Genomic DNA, 23375 nt, shown 5'->3' with positions numbered 1-23375 from the left:
TAAGGCAGCTCATGAGATTATTGTATTGAAGTACATAGGAGAGAGATTAACCACATAGCTACCGGTACAGCCCCGAGCCTCGATGGAGAACTACTCCCTCCTCATGGGAGACAACGGCGTTGATGGAGATGGCGGTGGTGTCGATGGAGGAGCCTTCCGGGGGCACTTCCCCGTCCCGGCGGCGTGCCGGAACAGAGACTCCTGTCCCCCAGATCTTGGCTTCGCGATGGCGGCGGCTCTGGAAGGTTTCTCGTACCGTCGAACGTGTCGTGGTTTTTAGGTCAGGGACCTTTATATAGGCGAAGAGGCGGAGTCGGAGGGTCAACGAGGCGACGACACACTAGGGGGGCGCGCCCCCCCTAGGGTCGCGCCGGCCTGTCATCTGGAGGCCCAGTGGCCCCCCTTTGGCCTCTCTCGGGTGTTCTGGAAGCTTCGCGTGATCCTAAGATGCTGGGCGTTGATTTCGTCCGATTCGAGAATATTTCCTTACTAGGATTTCCGAAACCAAAAACAGCGAGAAAACGAGCAAGCGGTCCTTCGGCATCTCGTCAATAGGTTAGTTCCGGAAAACGCATAATAATGACATAAAGTATGCATAAAACATGTAGATATCATCAATAATGTGGCATGGAACATAAGAAATTATCGATACGTCAGAGATGTATCAGTGAAACAAGTTTATCAATCACAGATGGTGAATCAAGAGCAGCAGAGGTACTCAGAGTTGTACCTTTTCTTGTAGTGGATGGTAATATGGCGACTTTAGGATCGCGAATTTTACCCATGATGGAGAATTTGCAGCGAACAATATCAATCCAAGTGAACTTCCAAATAAAGCTGTGCTCCCCGGCAACGGCGCCAGAAAACAGTCTTGATAACCCACAAGTATAGGGGATCGCAGCAGTCTTCGTGGGTAGTAAAACCCAATTTATTGATTCGACACAAGGGGAGACAAAGAATACTTGAAAGCCTTAACAACGGAGTTGTCAATTCAGCTGCACTGGAAACGAGACTTGCTCGCAAGAGTTTATCGATAGTAACGGTTTTATAGCGATAGCGATAGTGAAATAACGGCAGCTGAGTAACGAGAGATAGCGATAGTGATTATAGTAAACGAGCAGGATTAAAATACTGTAGGCACGGGGACGGATAACGGGCGTTGCATGGATGAGAGAAACTCATGTAACAATCAAGCAGGGCATTTGCGGATAATAATAAAACGGTGTCTAAGTACAAAGCAATCAATAGGCATGTGTTCCAATTATAGTCGTACGTGCTCGCAATGAGAAACTTGCACAACATCTTTTGTCCTACCAGCCGGTGGCAGCCGGGCCTCAAGGGAATCTACTGGATATTAAGGTACTCCTTTTAATAGAGTACCGGAGCAAAGAATTAACACTCCGTGAACACATGTGATCCTCACATCACTACCATCACCTCCGGTTGTCCCGATTTCTGTCACTTCGGGGCCATTGGTTCCGGACGGCGACATGTGTATACAACTTGCAGGTAAGACCATAAACAATGAATATCATGATGAAATAATAACATGTTCAGATCTGAGATCATGGCACTCGGGCCCTAGTGACAAGCATTAAGCATAACAAGTTGCAACAATATCATCAAAGTACCAACGGACACTAGGCACTATGTCCTAACAATCTTATACTATTACATGACCAATCTCATCCAATCCCTACCATCCCCTTCAGCCTACAGCGGGGGAATTACTCACACATGGATGGGAGAAACATGGCTGGTCCATGGAGAGGCGTCGGTGGTGATGGTGGCGATGATCTCCTCCAATTCCCCGTTCCGGCGGAGTGCCAGAACGGAGACTTCTGGCTCCCGAGACGGAGTTTCGCGATGTGGCGGCGTTCGGAGGGTCTCGGCGACTTCGACTTCTCCCCGTGCGTTTTTAGGTCGAAGGCAATAAGTAGTCCGAAGGAGGGCGTCGGGGGCCGGCCGAGGGCCGCCACACACTAGGGCCGCGCGGGCCCCTCCGGGCCGCGCCGGCCTAGTGTGTGGGGCCCTCGGGCCCCCACCTGGCTTGCCCTTCTGGCTCCGTCAGTATTCTGGGAAAATAGGACCTTTCGCATAAATTCCGAGGATTTTCCTGAAAGTTGGATTTCTGCACAAAAACAAGACACCAGAACAGTTCTGCTGAAAACAGCGTTAGTCCGTGTTAGTTGCATCCAAAATGCACAAATTAGAGGCAAAACAATAGCAAAAGTGTTCGGGAAAGTAGATACGTTTTGGACGTATCAAGTCTCACCAAATTATATTCTATCACCTTGCAATAAGGTCTTAGATATCACATATATCTCATACCTTGCTTATTTCTGGAAAAAAAAATTCAGCTCCTTACTTTTCAAACAGATTTGAACTTTAAGTTTCACGGAGACAAGATGATTTTAGGTACGAATTGAAATCATTTTTCTTTGAATCAGCAATGTGAGGTTTACTAAAAGTTTGCAATAGGACTTAATCATTTCTTGATTATTTAACAATACGGTACCAGTCCGTAAAGTTACTTGTCAGACTTAACAGTATTTCTATCTCAATTACAAGACTAGCGCATGGTAGAAAACGGATGCCAATTCTACAAATTCAAAATACTATTCAGACTATGTTCATGATAATTAGTTCATGTTTTAATCTAATTACTAATGAACTCCCACTTAATACAACATCCCTCATAGTTGTTAAGTGGCACACAATCCATATTCACTACACCAAAACCGATCATCACGTGAGATGATGTAGCTTCAATGGTGAACATCAACATGTTGATCATATCATCCATATGACTCGTGTTCAACCTTTCGGTTTCCTGTGTTCCGAGGCCATGTCTGTACATGCTAGGCTCGTCAAGCAAACCCAAGTATTTCCGCGTGTGCAACATGACTTACACCCGTTGTATGTGAACGTAGAATCTATCACATCCGATCATCACGAGATGCTTCAAAACGATGAACTGTAGAAACGGTGCATACGAGGGGAGAACACTTTATTATCTTGATATTAAAGTGAGGGATCATCTTATAATGCTGCCGTCGCGATCTAAGCAAGATAAGATGCATAAAGGATTAACATCACATGCAATTCATAATGTGATATGATATGGCCCTTTAGTCTTTGCTCCTTTGATCTTCATCTCCAAAACACGGACATGATCTTCATCATCAACGGGCATGATCTCCATCATCGTCGGCGTAGCGTCAAGGTCCATGGCGCCGTCTTCATGGTTGTTCACCACATGTAGCAACTATTACAACTACTTTGAAATAATACTACTACATGAAATATAAAGACAACCATAAGGTCTGCCGGTTGCCACAATACAATAATGATCATCTCATACATATTCATCATCACATCATGGCCATATCACATCACCAAACCCTGCAAAAACAAGTTAGACGCCTCTAATTTGGTTTGCATATTTTACGTGGTTTAGGGTTTTCGAGTAAGATCCAATCTACCTACGAACATGAACCACAACGGTGATACTAGTATTGTCAATAGAAAGAGTAGATTGAATCTTCACTATGGTGAGAGAGACAGACACCCGCAAAGACACTTATGCAATACAAGTTGCATGTCGAGCATGGAGCAAGTCTCATGAACGCGGTCATGTAAAGTTAGCCCGGGCCGCTTCATCCCACCATCCCGCAAGATGCAAAGTACACTAACTAAAGACAAAAAAAGCATCAACGCCCACAAATCCATTGTGTTCTACTCGTGCAACCAATCTATGCATAGACACGACTCTGATACCACTGATGGGATTCGTAGCATAGAAAACAAAAAATTCCTACCGCAAGAACGAATAACAAGCCAAGATCCAATCTAAAAGATGGTAACAACGAGAAGATCATGAGACTAACCCTCGAAGATTTCAAATCCTACGAGATTAGATCTCGTTGTTGTTGTAGTCGATCACTTGCCGCTTTCGAAAGCGCGTAGAAGATCTTGACGGTGCCACAGTCGGGCAGCACCTCCGTACTCGGTCACACGTTCGGTGTTGATGACGACGTCCTTCTCCCCGTTCCAGCGGGCAGCGGATGTAGTAGATCCTCCTCGGAATCCCGCCAGCACGACGGCGTGGTGGCGGTGGTGGTGGAGATCTCTGGCAGGGCTTCGCCGTAGCCATGCAAGAGGGAGGAGGAGGAAGGGCGGCTAGGGTTTGGGGAGAGGGGGCAAGGGCTGCGACTTGTGCACCTCTTGGGGCTCCCCTTGCCCTCCTTTTATTGGTGGAAAAGATCCTTGGGTCGTCCAAGACCTGCCCCCAAAGTTTGGGAGAGTTCCGGTAGGTTTCTGTAAGCCGAAACCTACTAGAACTAGGACTCTTTTGCCAAATCCGAATCTGCCTTAGGGGAAACTTCTTAACCCTTAAGGAAAACATGGATACACCTATTATGGAACCCTCAGGACTTCCTTAGATAGCCCGGGTCGTCCCGGACACTTCCGGAACCTTCGACAATATTCCGGACTATTCCGGTCCTTCCAAAACCTTCTAGAAGCTCCGGTCAAAACACCGGATTTTTTCCGAACCCCGGAAAATGACTTCCCATATATGAATCTTATTCTCCGGACCATTACGAACCTCCTCGTGATGTCTTGGATCCCATCCGAGACTCCGAACAAAATTCGAACTCCATTCCATATTCCATATCTACTTAAAACGACATCAAACCTTAAGTGTGTCACCCTACGGTTCGAGAACTATGCGGACATGATCAAGACTCTTCTCCGATCAATAACTAATAGCGGGACCTGGAGATACATAATAGCTCCCACATATTCAACTTCGTGATCGAAAGAACCATTAACATACGATGCCAATTCCCTTTGTCGCGCGATACTTTACTTGGAGGTTCGATCATCGGTATCTCCATACCTAGTTCAACCTCGTTACCGACAAGTACTCTTTACTCGTACCGTGGTATGTCATCTCTTGTGAACTTGTCACATGCTTGCAAGCTAATTAGATGTCATTCCGCCGAGAGGGCCCAGAGTATATCTATCTGTCATCGGGATGGACAAATCCCACTCTTGATCCATATGCCTCAACTCATATTTTCCGAATACTTAATCCCATCTTTATAACCACCCATTTACGCAGTGGCGTTTGATGTAATCAAAGTACCCTTCCGGTATAAGTGAGTTACATGATCTCATGGTCGAAGGACTAGGTTACTATGTATCTGAAAGCTTATAGCAAGTTGAACTTAATGACTTGATCTTTATGCTATGCTTACTATGGGTGTGTGCCCATCACATCATTCACCTAATGATATGATCTTGTTATTAATAACATCCAATGTTCATGATCAGGAAACCATGATCATCTATTAATCAACAAGATAGTTAAATGAGAGGCTTACTAGGGACTCTGGTTGTTTACACAACACACATGTATTAATGTTTTCGGTTAATACAATTATAGCATGGGGTGTAAACATTTATCATGAACACTAAGATATAACAATAACCAATTTATTATTGCCTCTCGGGCATATCTCCAACATCATCGCCATCGCCATCACCGATGCCTCTCCATCAACCATCCATGATTTCCCCATCCATGTGTGAGTAATTCCCCGTTGTAGGTTGTAGGGGATGGTAGGGATTGGATGAGATTGGTCATGTAATAGCTATAAGATTGTTATGGACACAGTGTCTAGTATCCATTGTTAGTATTTTTGACATTGTTGCAACTTGCTGTGCGTAATGCATGTCACTTTGGGCCCGAGTGCCATGATCTCAGATCTGAACATGTTATTGAATCATGGGGATAATTATTGTTTTTGATCATATCTGCAAGTTGTATACACATATTGTTGTCCGGAACCCGAGGCCCCAAAGTGACTATAAATTGGGATAACCGGAGGGGATGGCTATGAAGTGAGGATCATGTGTGTTCACGGAGTGTTAATGCTTTGCTCCGGTACTCTATTAAAAGGAGTACCTTAATTACCAGTACTAGAGGCCCCGCTGCAACGGGTTGGTAGGACAAAAGATGTCGTGCAAGTTTCTCATTGCGAGCACGCACAACTAAATAGGAACACACGCCTATGGTTATATTATGCTAGGATGCTTATATCATTATTATTTGCAATGCCTATGTCTTGCTATTATATGGACTCTCTCATTCATGCAACGCCCATTCATCCATCCACGTGCCTACAGTATTTTAATCCTATTGTCTACTGCAATCATCGCTACTGCTGTTTTCATTTCGCTGCTGATGTTACTTCACTACTACCACTGCTATAAAACTGTTACTACTGATAAACTGTTGCGAGCAAGTCTATTTTCATGTGCAGGTGAATTGACAACTCACTTGTTAAAGCCTATAAATATTCTTTGACTCCCCTTATGTCAAATCAATAAATTTGGATTTTACTTCCCTCGAAGACTGTTGCGATCCCTATACTTGTGGGTCATCACTTTGTTAATGCAGCTCCACCGGGTCTTCTGGCCCCTTCTTTGTTCAAAAAAAAGTTAGCCCATCTTCAACATCTCGAAGTAAATGGATCGTTTGGGTTCACAAGGTTAAAAAAATGTGTGAGAACCAACCTCTGCTTGAGTGGTTACGGGGGAGTGGCATCCTCAGCTCATCAGAGTTTAAACCCTATGTTCGACACTTTGATGTCTTTTTAAAGGCAGCATATTCTTCTGTGAGAGGCGACGCTCCCGTCAACAGCAAGGCGTCTGTGGTGACTTCATCAATCTCAAGACCCGTCGGATGAAGTTTCTTTGACCTAGTCTTTCGGATGTACTCATAGGAGTATGGTGTGCGTGCGTGAATTCATAGGGGTGAGTGTATGTGCGTTTGTGTGAGCGTCTACGTATGTACTATGTTTCACAAAAAAGGTTAAAAATGCGTTCAGCCTCAAATCATTAATCTGACGCAAAGTGATTAGGGTGTTCCAGGGGACGTAAATGCGGCCTAGATTTAGGGTTGGAATGTGTCTGCGAGGACATGGGACGAGTCCGTGCGCAATCTCTTCTTCTTCCTACGTGGTTCGCCCGCTAGTGGCGCAGAAGCAACTTCCAATCCCGCCACCCCAAGATATCGTATGGACGCCCTCGCCGACGAAGCCAGCGGAAATACCGCCCCAACCAGCCAAGATACCGCACCTACAGCTAGTTCAAAGCGTAATGCCTCCACCGGCCGCGAGGCGAAGCTCAAGGTGCCAAAGAAGATGTTGAGGAAGAAGGAGAAGCTCGTCTAGGCCAAGAAGCAACAGGACCGGCGCGCCAACACAAGGATGAGGGAAGCCCAGCAAGCCATTGATGCCGCCGCGAGGATGGCCGTGTTGGTGGCGTTGGATATTCGTGCCAAAGCCAACACCAGTGTGAGGCTAGCGCCTGTCATGGCGGAGGCTATGCTCCTCATCAAGCAAGAGGGGATCACCGACCATGCTTCACATGCCTCGTTGATGAGCTATGTAAGTTCCCAGCTGGCACAGCCGCCTTTGCAACGGTGATCATCATGTCGCCAGCAACGCCCTCCCCTGGTATGTAGGTTCACGCGCTGTCTCGTTTCGCCGCAGCGGCTCGTCGCTGGCCGGGCCGTACGGCGGAGCTCGTGCCCTAGATCTGGACTTGAACTGCATGTAGGCCCCGTGCGCAAGACTCAGGCGGTGCCGCTGGAGCACATGTCGGTGCCCTACAACTTGTATGCCGAAATGATGCAAGCCACCCCAACGATGGGCGCCACGGTACACTCGCTCGATCTCGTTCTCGTGTCCTTTTTACCATGCATCGCATTCATTCGTAGTCGTTTGTGTATGATCCAACGAACCAAAAAACAACTTACCGGTTTGCGGCAAAGATGAAGCAGGAGAGCCGCTCATCCTTGATCGGATGTCCAAAACTGAAGCAATTGTGACTATTTGAAATCAGGCAATGTCACTTTTGAGTTCAATTTACTTTTCGTCACTTGCTTACTTGATTGTCATCAGTCGAGGCTATTTAGCTTGGATCCGAGCATATAAACCTTATTGATTTTTTTCTCTTAGGTTAAAATCCTAGTTGCCGTTGTTCTGGCTCACAAAATACTGGTTTTGTAAACCCTAAACTCTATTGCCTATAAATTTTATATTATATAAATTATACCATTGGATTCATTTATAAAAGAAGTTTCCATCAATATAATTTTTATGATAAATAAAATATATTCTGTTAGTTAATTTTATCGTTAAAGTTGGGCTCAAATTTTGAGGGGGCTTGTGTAATCCGTAACTGAGGTTCCTCCAAAAGTAGCTTTACTTCATCTGTCTGAAGATTTTGCTATTACCTCTTTGAATTTGCAGTTTAGCTTATTAATCCCCAAGCCATCCATAAAGGATGGAACTAACCTAATCGGGCCCCAAGTGGCGGCCAACATCTCTACTAGAAAGGCGACGCGACGGTGGGCCTGCGGTTGTCGTTACTGGGTTTAGGCAAAGGCCGGGGTGCTGCCGGCGATTCCTGCACAATTTCGGCAGCGGCGGCGCGCGCCGGAGATCGCACCGCGGCGGCTGGTTATAGCACCGCTCACAGTGCCAAGGATTCCCATCTTTGATGCAAGTTGCTCCCGTCAGTACTCTCTCTCTCTTCAAAAGACAGGATCAGCTTTCTATCTCTTGTCAATTTCAACCAGCAATCTCCCGGTTCGAACTTCTAACCGAGCCCGATCCAGTCTAGGATCTCCGTGTATCTTTGCACGCAGCAGCGTGCTCCAGCACAATCGTGCTGTTTTTTCTGTTCATTGTATGCTACAGTACTATGTACATGAAGACCACAAACAAGACGGGACTTATGCCAAATCATAAGAGGTTATGCAGGCCAACCCGCCTCCCTGAGATTCCAGGGACCTTATACCGGAGATCCTGGTTCGCCTCCCGGTGAGATCGCTCCTGCGGTTCAAGTCGGTGTGCAGGACCTGGCACGCCACCATCTCCGGCCGATCCTTCATCAGCACGCACCTCCAGCGCTCATTCTCCGACCACCAGCGCCACCCGTCCTTCCTGATCAGCCCGGATTCTCAGGCAAAAAAAGAGCCAAACAAAATCAGACTATACCGATGGCAGAAGGGTCAAGACAGCGCGAGGCTCGTGTACACGCTGGACCTCCAAGGAGACTCCGCTCCAGTTGAAGTCTACATGCTTGGCCATTGCAACGGACTCGTGCTAGTTCCCACGGACACCAAGATGCACGTCCTCAACCCCTCCACCAGGGAGCTTCTCACGCTGCCCGAGAGCACCCGCGAAATGCTCTCGCCATCCTCCATATTCCGCTCCATCGTCGGCCTTGGTCTCGATCCGTCTACAAACAACTACAAGGTTGTCCGGTTCTTTTCCTATCCATCGGATCTGTCTCGCATGGGAGTGGAGATTTGTACGATCACTGAAACTGCCAGAGCCTGGAGGAGCCCCGTTGCAGATCCACCGTACCCTATTTCCGATTACCAAACCGCTACATTCTTCCAAGGCTCTCTTTTTTGGACCCTCGACGAGCTTATTCTCATGCCACCCCCGGAGTGCCGATTGCTTCGCTTCTGCTTAAAAGACGAAGTATTTAGCTTTGTTATGCACCCTCCATGCCTTGGTCTTGACAACGGCGATGAATTCACCTTAAATGTGCTAGACGGTGAATTGTGCCTAGCTCAGTTTGACTCTTCGCAGCTAAGGCCTTATTCGCAGCGGATGGTGATGTGGATGACAAATGATGCCGTGAACCCGCAGTGGGATCGCCGATACGTCCTTGATATTGAGCCATCCCTCACCCTAGCGATTTCACACCATGGGTTCCTTTTGGTGGATCGGCATTGTGTCTTCCAGTATGATTTCCAAAGTCAGAAAACAGAGGATGTGGCTCGCTTGGATGGCCTAAAGTATGATGGACCTGGGTCAAGCACCATAAAGTATGTGCGTCGATGCACTTGCTTTGTCGATGTAGTTCCTTGCATCGAGAGTCTCGTTGCTATAGACAGTGCAGTGTGATAGGCATGAGTTGTTTTTTTTTCTCTCTCAAAAAGATAGGCGTGGTTTGTGGATCTTTGATTGTGTAATAGTTTTAAAAAAATTATGTATTGTGGTTTGAATATTTATTCATTTAACCTTCGATGGTTGTATGTTTGTTTCGGGCTTTAAGTAGCAAATGACGGATTCAATGAAATGTTGGCCAATCCAAAGTCATGCAGACCTTGTAACCAGATTACTTGATGGGCATAGTTCTGTTTACCTACGCTCCAACTTTATAAAATCTGTCGACCGTGACTACTTTTGATTGCCATCTTGGGAAGAAGTAACGGAGGAAAAAGTGTTTCAGCAGCTGCTTGAGTTTCCATGAAAATGGTGGCTGCTGTTTCCACATCCCAAATGCCTCGCCATTTTCATCTAGACTCAAAAGCGGCTAATTCAGCACATCAAGCGTCAAGGTCTACTGCCATCGTCCGGCTGGAGTAACGCAGCTCCGGACCGATCACGTCTTCTTCGTCCATGGCCGGCAGAGACGTTTCTGCGCGTGGTTACCTGCTGTCTCGGGGGGTTTCAGTTAAAGGTCAGGACAAAGTTTGGGTTAGTTTCCGACTTTCCGTAGTGATTAATTGGGTTCTTTCCAGGATCTAGTAGGACTCGGTTTGCTATCTACGGATCTTAATCCGTGCATCTATATAAGCACGTATCGGGCAAAGCTTTGTCAAATCCCACCTGGACCTTTGGTAGAACCGCTAAAGCTAGACGGCGGCGGGGAGAAATAAAACAAGCGCGTGTGGCGTCCGGCGAGGAAAAGGGAGATGGAGGGGGAGGGGAGGTCTGGGAAGCTCATGGCCATGGCGCAGCAGTCTGGGGTTCGTTCTTTCCACAACGACAGGAGGAATCTCAGCGGCCCAGGTGAAGAATCTGCCAAGGTCGGCAGCGGCAAATCAGCCAATAAGACGGCCGAGGAGGCGGAGATGGCTGACGAGGCGGAGACATTTGCTGCCCATCGTAGACGTTGGGAATATAAACGGGGGAATACATGTGGTTCCTTCACAGACACAAGTGAGCAACTTGCAAACCCCGGCCCCTCTCTCTTTTTTTCCTTGATCAAACTTGAGGAAGAGACCAGTTTACTTAATTCTCTGCTTATTCATGCATGTAAACACCGAGCGAATCAAGTTTTATTTCAGAATCAGGACTTTCAGCGTACTTTCAGACTTTCAGTATAGCACATACAGAGTAGCTAAGAAATACACTTGGTTTTCTAATCTCTTAGTTCTAACCTTCCAATGCATACGTGTGGAATTAAGTTATCTACAACCTCAACACCAGCAGAGCTAGCTCATTATAATCTGCTAAACACTCAATACATAAAACATCTATATATTATCTTGAAAATCCCCATCACTACATTAACCATAATCCATTTTCTCACATGTTCTTCTACAACGTAAACACCTAGAATGACATTAAATCCCCTTAATTTCCTGCTTATCTAGTTCTGCTTCATGGATTCTAATTTCAAACACACGCTCTTCTTGGGTGCAGCGCGCCTCAGTTCCATGCAGTTCACACACTACACGCCTGGACGCATGCCACGCAGCAGCTTCTGTTCCACCCCGGAAACCTTGCAGATCTTCTCCATCAAACTCACAAGACTTGATTGCGGACTTGAGTTTCCATTGTCTGTGTATGGTGTGGTTGCCATACGAGACATGGTGGACCGCAACCGAAACATTCTCTTCTCTCGGGATATTAGCGAGGCCCAAGAACTTAAACAGAGTGTATGTATGCTAGCTATACTAGTTGATTTTCGTTTTGTACTTCTTGATTGCACGACGTTGCTGATTCATGATTTGCTTGCAGGATCCCTTTCTGCACTTGATTGGCCCGTCCCGTGCAATCCTGTTTACGGATCACGTTGGCATCGAAATCCAACTAAGAGTAGCAGGCACGGCAGGATCTCAAGATAGGGTGCTAATCAGTTATGCGCGCCGTTACAGGGGAGGATACGGTCCCGGCGTTACAAGCCTTTGCTTCAAGAACATCTTGTGCACGCTAGAGTTGCGCTCGCAGCCAGTAAAAGAAACTGTCCAGGCCACCATCTTGGGTGTCCAGGTTACCAATGACGATGGGTCATGGCCTCTAAAATATGGAGGCCTAGTTGCTTGCTCCCCACTATCAGGGAAAATTATGGTTATCGATGGTGAAATCACTCGTAACATTGATCCTCCATCCAGCCAGATTGTGCTGCTCGATTCGATGGATAAATCAATACTGAAAGGCGATGATGGTTATGTACATCTGTGGAGGCAAGTTGTTTCCGTAGAACTTCGAGGAGGGCTGGACCTTGTCATACAAGCCTACTCCGAATCTGGTGATATCGCTACAGAAACTTGCGTCCGTTTCATGACACAAGTTTGCAACATAAGCCAGAAGAAATGCACCCTTGGTGATGCTGAGGTAACTTTTACTGTTGCCTGGTCCCGTGTTCCTGACGATTACGTTTGAGCGATACGCTAGGAGGTGTGTTTGAAGCTTGCAGCTAGGAGATTTCATTGTGATGTAATGTAGTTTGGTTGTATTTCTGAATCGGTTAGCCATTTCATTTGTCCAGCTGTATCGACGACTAGAACTTGTGCCATCCAAGTATTTGCGTATTGACAGCTATCTATGTCTGTGAGTGTGTCCGGCTGTAAGTCATGATGTGTCTCGAGCTTCTGTTTTGGTCAATCCACGTCATTGTTACCGTATAGGATTTGCACCGTTTTTTCCTGCCGTCGCAGACTTGGAGAGTTAAGGGATATCAGATATGCATGGACAGCTAGCTTGTTTGCATGTTTTCAGACCGGCAGTCTAAGTTATCTTTGGTGGTTTTGTCCTGACAACTTGTAGGTGTCAGCCAGATAGTCATTATCTCAGGTCAGTACTGCAAAGAATGAACATATATTTCACACGCCACCCTAGTCAACATTCTTAGGTCAGTTTTCTAGACTAAAATGGACAAAACTGCGTGCATTACTCACTTCTCGAATTTACAAATAGAAAATACGTAACTGCCGATAGGTGCAGTCAAAGCTTACTGAGTTATAAAAAAAAAGACCAACATAGGCACTAGTACCCGTTGGCATTTTTTTTATAGAAGGGTGGATGGTGTTCGCTCCCACACAAACCTAACCTGCATAGCGATGCTCTGTTCTCTTTTTGAGTTTGAAAATACAGTACAAAAATTGTAGGTGGATAAAGTCTTATACGTGTTATATGATTTTTAGTAAGTGTAACAGACTCTTCCTGCAGAATTCTTTCACGGTAAAGGTGAATGGCAAAAAAACAGATTCAAAATTAATTATATAAACTCTTTGAAAGAGGAAATAGAGAGAGAATGATTGCCCACACAATCGTGGCTTTCCTGTCATCTCATATATATAGGCAATGTACAAGATATACATGGAAAGAATCAATGCTAATCCTCTACCATAATGGCCCGATTATATGCAACTAGATTTTAATGTGCGCCTTAGCGCACGATCCCGTGAAACTCGTATATAGGTGAAAAAATATTAATATTTTCTTAGGCTTTACAAAATCAAGTGAACCAGAATAATTACAATAGAGTAACAAACATTTATATAGAAACATGAGGGAATATATTATAGTAGCTAACATACATTGATTCTGTGAAGAGTAATAAAAGCAAAGAAAGAACACCAAAATCAGCATCTATATTGGCTGGACATTGTCGCAACATAGTATTTAGATATCATGGTACCACGGAAACATTAAACTAATCAGGGCACCAAGCAAAATAAAACAGAGGTAGGTAGATAAGCATAGTCTTTTTAAAGATAGAAATAACCGGGTAGAGCCAGGACTTCACAAAGTCATTGTCGTGACAAAGCCATACGGGCTAGCGCGAACCACTGTACTAATAATAAGAACAGAACAAAGCGTTGATAAACCAGAAATATACACAAGTCTGTTTCCTGAGCAAACACACCGCATGATAAAAAAAACTACTACATAACTAAGGAACTGATAGCAGCATGAACCAAAAGAATTCACATACAACGAAGGCTACTAAGGGTGGAACCACCACTCCTGAAAATCAAACCACAAAGTAATCAGTGCTAAATCGCAACCTACGGCAGGCAGAAGATAAGCAGTACAGATTTAACAACTTTCTTACATGAGAAACCCAAACCATCTATGGGCACAAGTATACCGTAAAACACATCTGGAGAGATAAGTGCAGATCATTTCAAATATTGCACCTTCTTCTAATGCAAGTCTTCTTTTTGCCTTATTCGTTCGCCCGAGCTTTCGGCTGCTTACACCTACGAATAATTAACACAATATTTGAATCAACATAGGTCACAAAAGCGTATCACACAGACTTGTACTATATATCTATATATCAAAGTGCACCACTAATAAGAGAAAAATCATGGACTTTTGCCATTAAGGCAAAATTCATACAGATTCAGCACACACCCAAGAAAAGAAGATAAAAAAGCAGATTGTACAAAATCCATGCTCACCAAGATCTCGAGATATTTGTTACAAACGATATTTTCAGTCGATAGGTGAGAACCTCACTGTGCAAATTACAATTGACTTAACAAACTATTTCACGCATGAATAACAATCAAAAGCGTAGTGAGGAAGTAGAGAAACCAACTGAAGAAAAGATTTTGGTATAAAAATAAGTAGCTATACTTATGTCGTGCTAAAAAAATATATTGCATACTGTAAGCAGTGTTACTTAGGAGTTCTCTTCTTATTTAAAACAGATATGCATCTTAATCTTAACTGAATAAATTTTAGAAGCCAAAAGTTGTTAAGCAATGTCCTTTAACCTGGTACCTGACGGACTATATATATATGAGTAACACAACATTAAAAATTATCAAACCTCTAGTTAGTATGCAATATACCAATTCATATGTAATAGCTAGGAAGAGACCATATACAGAAACCAAAAGGATTATTCAAATATGTCCTAACAGCGGGCATCTCTTATTTTGTGAATCTCAATGCTTTTGTTATTTTGTTTCAGAAGTGAGCAATATGCGGTTGGCACTTGAGAATTGCAATGGGCTCGCAAAGGTCGAGCAAACTGTTGTACTCTTGTGGTGTCCAATTAAGAATGGGAGCTCAAGAATACAGTTCTGATGTCCACTTTGTACTCTTCTTTTACCTGCATTAGCAATTCATAATTCATAATCTATAAACAATCGAAATAGAGACGTGCAGTATTAAAACACCATACACAGAGAGGCAAGAGAAACAAACAAGTAGATACGCCAGGGAAGCTGCTGCTTATGAAGCTTATTGTCTAGATTCCTGGTTTGTCAGAGCAGTATTATAAAATAGAGATACTTTTAGAAAATTTAGAGCAACCTCGGGATGGTACTCCTAACAAATATATGAAGCCACCTTGAACAAACAATCAGCCAAGGACCAAAATAGGCACTAACCTGTGTGCCCAATATGACCAGTCAAATTAGGACCATGGCATTTGTAAACTGCAGCGGCAACCTGGATGGAAAAAAAACTAGTATGACATATTTCTCCCTAACATCCCAGCACCTTAATTGCAATAGTGAGAGATTCTATTCTTACCATCTACCACCAATTATAAAACCAACAATTTATACAATAAAAACAATGCATAAGTTAAGTCATTGATCTACCGCAACGATTGCGCACTATCATGCTAACAATAAAACCTCCAAGCTCCAGGTTAACTTCAGCGATAGAAGTGATCCTACTGTTAAGTGGAGTTCAGTATGAGAAAGGCGTGTGGGCCATGGGTACTCAAATTGAAGAATATAACTACCAGATTTGTGAAACCAACATTTTTGAATAGGAAACCCATGGACTTGCACTTGTAGCCATGGATGTGAATAGAAGCCCTGCTTCCACTTTTCATTTATCACAAATAATTAACTATTGCAATTGTACCAACCTAACCTTTTCGGCACCAATTCCTAAATATTGTACACATGAAAATCTACGGGGGGAGGTGTTAAACACATACTTTCCTCCCAGGAGAGCTGAGTAGACGTAACAACAGCCAACAAAAAACATCCTCCCACACCTCGTACACTTTCCAATCAAAACAAACACAAGGATATATGATAAAATGCAAATATTAATTACAGAATGCATAACCATAAGCCTTGTGGGCGAACACATAAGTAAATATGTGCATTAATGCTGGTGCACAGAGGGTTAAACCAAGATACTAATTGTGCACATTCTACTACCTGGTTAATAAATTGTTAGAGAGAGCTAAATGGCCACATCTGCGCTTTGAAATTAAATGACCATAAATAGATTAGCTCTAGAACCTCAAAGAAGAGTGCTAGTTCCAGGAAAATGGAAAACACAATTGTCCTAAAAGCGATGGAGCGACACTGCTAAGAATAACAAAAAGACTCGGCTGTAGCAATAAAGTAACTCTACCAAACAATATTTCAAATGATATATTTCATACTTTGATGCAAGATTCCAAGCTTTGAGCAGATGATTTGTTTCACACTCTTACTGTGTGTGTGAAGCTCTGATCAGATGATCTATTTCACACTTTCATGCAAGATTCCAAGCTTTGAGAAGATGATTTTGAAGAGGCAACATTGCCATTTGTTGTTACACAAGTGTTTGCCTTCGTACAAGTAAGCCTAGTAAAAAAAGGTATGTTTTGTAGGAGATATGTTTTGATATGACCGATTTATGTTGCACAAGCATCTCAGTAATATAACTGATGCTCTAAAAATAGAACCACTTGCATGAATATAACCATTTGTACAATCCCTGAAGAAACACCTATACAACAGGGAACCTACGAAATGGCCGAAACCTGCAGAATATCTGCAGAATGTCAAAAGTTCAGAAATAAGTTAATTTAGAATGTTGTATCCCTGTCCAAGAAAAAAATGCACTCACAAGGAACATGAACATAAGAAAAGAGCTGAGCAATCGTGCTTTTATCCAGAATAAATAATAGTAGTAGACAGCAAAAAGTATGATGGCATATCAAAGAACTTAATTACATTTAGCTAACAAAATACAGAAGTCCACCAGGCTGCAGCACACTATGTTAAAGGACTAACATGCAACCGATCATGATTCCTATCACTCACACGCGAATATAAAAATGATTATGGAGGATGAAAATATATTATTATAAAAAATCATTATCTGCGCATTGTATTTGGTCGAACTTGGGCAGAGAATAAGGACTTTACCATGGTATGATGAACCAAAAACCGTGCACAACTTGAATCTCCACTTCTGCACCAATAAAATTCAAAACAGGTCATTATCAATACCCATTCACTTCAGGTATGCCTATCAAATTTGCAATTGGGTCATGCAGCTACGCATATTTGGTTATTTGTAGAATAAGAACAATTGTTCAATCATACCATCTGAAGCTAGTAATAGTACCAATTCTAAATGAAATGATACACTAATTGCATTAGCTTGATATAGAACCCAGTGGAGATCAGCAAACAAATATAAAGCCTGTGACCATGTGAACTAAAGATACATAGAGCATTTGGATTAATAAGCTATTGTCCTAAAATCTTCCCTTCAAATACATAAACATGAACTTTGTTCCATATTGTCATTTTTAGCAAGTAAAGCCATTTCATAACACTGATGGCACTAAGAGAAAGTCGTTATTAAAAATATTTTAACTACATGTCTGTAGTATCTCCACCAGGCCCCTGTATAACTGTGTGAGAATTTATGCAGTTATTATTTTATGATGACACAACATCAAGTACTTTTAGGGAATGAAGAATCAAGGAAAATAAAACAAAAGGCAGCTAACAGGTGAAAAAGCATTCAATTTTTTGGAAAAAACGCATGGAACTTGAAAGGTAAATCCAAAGCAAACTAAAACAAAGAACTACATCCAAACAAGTTATGCGATGATTCCTAGCGAAACTGACCGTCAATTTAGGTGGGTAATGAAAATGGTAGAATAGTACACTCTATGGTCATTAAAATGAACAAAATAATGGTGAAGTAAACTCCATACCAACAAAATAATGCTTAGCAAGAGCATCTCTAACCGACCCCACATATTTTAAAGGAGTAAACAACCGAGTATCCTATAGAGGAGCATATTTGCTCCTCCAAACTTTTGCCGATTCTAACCGATCCCGTAATTTTAGCAGAATAAAACCGAATTTCATCCCAATTCGATATGAATTCATCCAAACTTGATTCAAACTAGTTCATAATAATAATAAAAACCACTACTAAATTAAACTAAGTCTAGCCTAAAACTCATCGTCACTGCTTGGAAACATCTCGTTGATGAGATTTCTGACGGAATCGTCGATGTCATTAGAGACGAGGTCGATGTCCTTCGTCGCCTAAGCCAATGTGTAACGTGTCTTGCTCTGGTGCTTAACCCCGATTAAATGGTTAGAGACAGGACCATCCAAAAATTAAACACAAAAGGGCCACCTATTCCACGTTGCATGTTGTCTATTCCCGCATAATGTGAGATAGTAAAAAAGTATTACTTCCTCCATCCACAAATAAATGTTTTAACTTTGTCTAAATTTACATTTATACCTTGATAAAGCTGCAACGTCTTTCTTAGCACCGAGAGGTCTTTAATTGATGAAATCCGGCCACCACCAGAGCATTTGGTTCGCTTCTCCGTCCAGACACATCAAATCAGTAGCTAGAGTGCAACTTATCAGACCAACTTTTTATTGACGAATGACGATCGTATTAGACCGACTCCAGCAGAACTTTAAATCATTTTTATCCCACACTGCAGTCCAATACGTCCAGTAGTACAAGCATACGCCGACAGGAGCCATCTTCTGGCTGGCTTAAAGGACTCTGATTTTTTTCAATATACTCCGTATAAAAGTTAAAGGACTCCGTTTTTTTTTTCTTGGAGTGGAAAGACTCAACCGGCAACAGCAACGGGCTTCAAGGGTTTGTGCGTCACTAGTTTTGGACAATTGGACCTCCCAGAGCACCGCCTCGAATAGGGTTTAAGCTTCCAGTCCCGGCGCAGCCTCCGGTTCGATTCAATAAGCGAAACCAACCGCTCACGCGCCATGGGAGTCGCCTCGTCCGCCGCCTATCCTATCCCGGAGGCTATCGCGCCCGCCGATCCACCAGCCAAAGAAGATATCCAGCCTGCCGCCGTCGCAGATGCGCCCGCCGATTCACCGGCAAAAGATTCACCGGTGAAAGAAGACATCGAGCCTGCCGCTGTTGGCGGCGACACGGAGGCGGCGGGGAAGACGGCTGTCTTTGATGCCGCCGAGGAGGAGGAAGAGGAGTGCCCCTTCTGCCTGTACATGAAGGGCGGCGGGTGCAAGGAGGAGTTCGTGGAGTGGGAGAAGTGCGTGGAGGAGACGGAGGCGGACGATGGCGGCAACGTCGTCAAGCAATGCGGCAAGGTCATGGCCGCGCTGGGCAGGTGCATGGAAAACTACCCGGACTACTACACGCCTGTCTCCTGCAATGTTGATCGCCAGTTTTGGGGGGAAGATTTACCCCTATAAAAATTTTGTTGCTCAGTGTGTTAGCTGATCCTATATAAACTAATTAGCCAAAATAAATCCCTAAATCCTAGAATCCTCATGGGTTGAAAATCTAATTGGTGACATGATGGCGCTTCATCATCAACTCCGACATCAAGTAGCGCCGAGGGTGGACTGATGTTAGTATTGCAAACCAAGACATCAACACGTCAAGATGATACCCGCTCCTTGGAGTAGTTTATTTGTTAAATTAGATTCATGCCAACATAGGGACCGTTCAGAGTGATCGACGAAGGCCTTTTTCGTCCTACCTTTATCCACTCTAAACAGCTGTAAACGGATCTGATTGAGCATCAGTGGACATTGGCAGGCCATGAAGATCATGCCTAGAGAAATACTATCTTATTTTCATGTCGACTCTTAAATGTAATAACTATGATTTTGTTGATTTCCTTATTTTGTTGTTTGGAAACTTCATAAATTGACGCAGACGCGAAAATGCGTCGGCCCGCTGGAGCCACCCCTAGGTGCAAACGGACGCGCGGACAAAAACGGTCTGTCGAGCGTCCGCCGCGCGACGCAAACGGTTTCGGACGTCCGAAATGCGTCGCGCCGCTGGAGATGCCCTAAGGAGCACCGAAAATCACCACCATGTTAATTCCTAAATCCCCTCAAAATTCTAAGAAAAAAGAGGTTGGTTGCACTTTAATATAGTAGTTATTCGTTTAGCTTGAACTAGTCTACTTGCATATTTTAGTGCTGCGTTCTTTTTTAGATATGAGAGCAGTGTCCCAACCTCTGCATCAATCGATGCACACGGCTAAAATTTTATTTCAAAGTACGGGTACAATAGTATTTAAAGGTTTACAATCACGGATCAGATAAGGTCGATATTTTGGCGTTGCGTTGGGGTGTGGCACCTTATGTATGCTGCGGTGGCCATGCTTGGCCCCGCTTTGGATTTCTGCTTGTAAGCCTATGGTGCGGTTTCTGGTGCGAACTTTGTGTACTCTACCAGTTGAGGCTTCATTAATTTAAAGTTAGGCTCATCTTAAGCCTTCGGTCTAAAAAAGAAAGAGATTGCACACTAAGGAGAGCAAGAAGGAACGGAATAAATACTACTCTCATGGAATCAATAATCGTGTAAGCAATGATTCTTGGCTTGAAACAACCCATTTAAATGTGGGCTTAAAACCAATAATGGCATATTCCAAAACAAAGAATACTACAATCACTTGGATAACTGTTTCATTTATTAGCTACAAGTAAAAATGATTACTTTTTAGTAGTACATATTGTAATACTGTTTTACACAATTAGCTCAATAACTAATTGATGCCAGCCGTGTCATCTACTTCCTCCGGTTTCTTTTAGTTGACTCGGATTTAATACAAGTTTTTGCTAAATCTGAGTTAATTAAATAGGACCGGAGGGAGTAGAACTGTAATTTCTTGCACTATATAATAACATATGGAGTATTTATTTTCTAAGACTAGTCACAATGCATATTATCATATAGAAGTATCATGCGTATGATACTACTAGTACATGTTACTATCTCCACAATACATGGTATCATATATTAGTATCATGGTCTCTATATATTAATTGTTTTGTAGAATCTCAATGCAAATATATGTACAAGATTTACTTGACATTAATTTTTCTAGTAGTATGTGCTATGATACAGTATCTATCTATGATACTAGTACCCTCTCCCTCATCCTTAATTGCACTGCCACATCAGCATTTTGCATGCATGAAATGCATGATACTACCTATGATACTCCAATTGTGGGTAGTCTAAATTATATTGATGCTCCCATCCGCTAAGCTACCAACAATAATAATGGCATATATTTAACCGAGGTGTTGAAATAATATTGGGCCGACTCCAACAGCACTTGTTTTTTTTTACCTTCTGGTTGACTCCGCTTTGAAGTTTTTTTTTTTGAGCGGGGGAAGGCGGCCTTTATTAATCAGAGGTGATTGATACAAGGAATCCCTCTGGCGGCCTAACTAGCCACAACCGGCGACCTGGTGCATCATAAACTGCACCCCTAGCTAAACAATGAGCTTCTTTATTCGAAATCCTAGCTTCATGGCAGAATTCAAGGGCATCAAATTCGCCCTTAGACTCCCTAATTTCTCTCACAATGTGAGCATAATGTAATGTCCCAGGTTTAGAGACGATCGAGGGGTAGATTTTAGAAAGGGATGTGCATTGCATTGCAAATTCTGGGGAAATTTCGCGCTTTTAAATAAAACTGCATTGAAGGGGGACAAGTTTCTCTTTCGACACCTTACGGGGTTAGGGTTTCGAGAGTGCGACAAACTTGTATCCCACCTAACTAGTTTAGGGTTTTGAGAAGAGAGGGGAAGTTTGCATCACAAACTTAAGTTGCTTGGTTGAATTCAAAGTTTAGTTGTATGATTGAATTCAACTCAAAGTTGAATTTGAAATTCAAATTCAAACATAAAAACAAATATCTCATAAATTAGTTATAAGGAAATTCATTAAGAAAATAATAAAGAGATAAAGTATAAATAATACACATAATAAGTAAAGCTCATTAGAGAAAACCTTGAGCTTTATTGATCATCACACAAATTACATTGTTTGTACAATATTCATGAGGTAAATAAATAAATATTACACCACATTACAAGAATTGCTTTAATAAAAGAAGAAGAAAATTACAAGTAAATAAAATACATCCTAAACTACAAGATCATCTTCATCTTAGTCATCACATTGTCCCTGCACAAAAACACAACAAAAGAAAAGTTATGCCAAGTGGCTATGCCACTTGGCAGGTTAAAAAGAATGGAAATAGTGGATAATATCAAGTCTGCCGAGCTGATCTGCTCACAGTCAAGTACCAAGCCAGGTACCAAGCACTTGGTACACACACACAGCCAAACTGCTCACCAGGCAGTGTGCATGCTCAACAGCACACACAAGCCAGTGAGTCACCACAAGCTGCAGGCCTTGTTGTCGACCAGAGAGGAAGGAGAAGGCCACATAAAAGCCTCCACAGTAAACCCTAAGCCAAATCCATCGACAGGCTACACAGGGTAAGTCCACCAGAAACCAAGAACTCAAGAACAGGAAGAACAACACTGCTGTTCAACCTGCTCACACCATCACAGCAGCAACTCAAGCACCACAGGCTTGCAAGGAGGAGCAGGGCAAGCATAAGCTCAACACTGAAGAAATCATCTACACCAACAAACAATCTAGGAGCTGGAGTGAGGTATAAACCAAATCAACCTGGGCAAAACCAAGTTTTGCTCATAAATAAGCATACAATGCATCACGAGAGCACGGAAGGGTAGAATACCCTGTTTGTGTCATCATCCGGCTACAAAGCCATTTGGTGCAAGCAAAAATGGGTAAGACCATTAGGTAATCATCCTATGGGAACATCGGTTATGCAAATCGAGTGCATAACTAAAGGAATCCAGCCAAGAATGAATTCATAGCTAGTCTAGCCCACACACTCAGCACCTACAGCTAGTTAGGCCATCAGACTATAGACAAATCCTTGTCTATTTATTTTCTCAACATCAAAAGCCACTGGAAGTCCAGTATTGGATCAAGCCAGTGAGCAGTTGATCAAATCCAGCAAGCAATCACCAACTAGAGCAAGCCACAGAAGAGGGGAGCTACCCTTGACAGCATCACAGTGCTGCCAGGGCTACCTCAACCCACAGCCAACACTTAGAACCACCACATCATCACCAGAAAGGTTCAGTAGTGGGCTAGGGTACCCAACCAGTGGTTGGCATCCAGCTAGCCCTAACAAATTCATTGAAATGATCATCACTGAATCACAGTTCACATCATTCATCCATCCATTAAAGC

General features: G+C 43.2%; 2 protein-coding genes across 2 annotated transcripts; both read left to right on the top strand.

Moving 5' to 3' along the window:
* Nucleotides 1–10792: 10792 nt before the first annotated feature.
* Nucleotides 10793–12488, top strand: LOC124696930. The gene is made up of 3 exons (XM_047229589.1): nt 10793–11039; nt 11526–11761; nt 11844–12488. The coding sequence occupies exons 1-3, from the start codon at nt 10793–10795 to the stop codon at nt 12486–12488; spliced, it is 1128 nt and encodes a 375-aa protein (XP_047085545.1).
* Nucleotides 12489–19075: 6587 nt separating this feature from the next.
* On the top strand, nt 19076–19528 carry LOC124696929. The gene has a single exon (XM_047229588.1). The coding sequence runs from the start codon at nt 19076–19078 to the stop codon at nt 19526–19528; it is 453 nt and encodes a 150-aa protein (XP_047085544.1).
* Nucleotides 19529–23375: the final 3847 nt, after the last annotated feature.

This window comes from Lolium rigidum, chromosome 3 (assembly GCF_022539505.1).
Source record: "Lolium rigidum isolate FL_2022 chromosome 3, APGP_CSIRO_Lrig_0.1, whole genome shotgun sequence".
Lineage (NCBI taxonomy): Eukaryota > Viridiplantae > Streptophyta > Magnoliopsida > Poales > Poaceae > Lolium > Lolium rigidum.
Note: the sequence above shows the minus strand (reverse complement) of the source record. Positions and strands in the feature narration are given on the sequence as shown.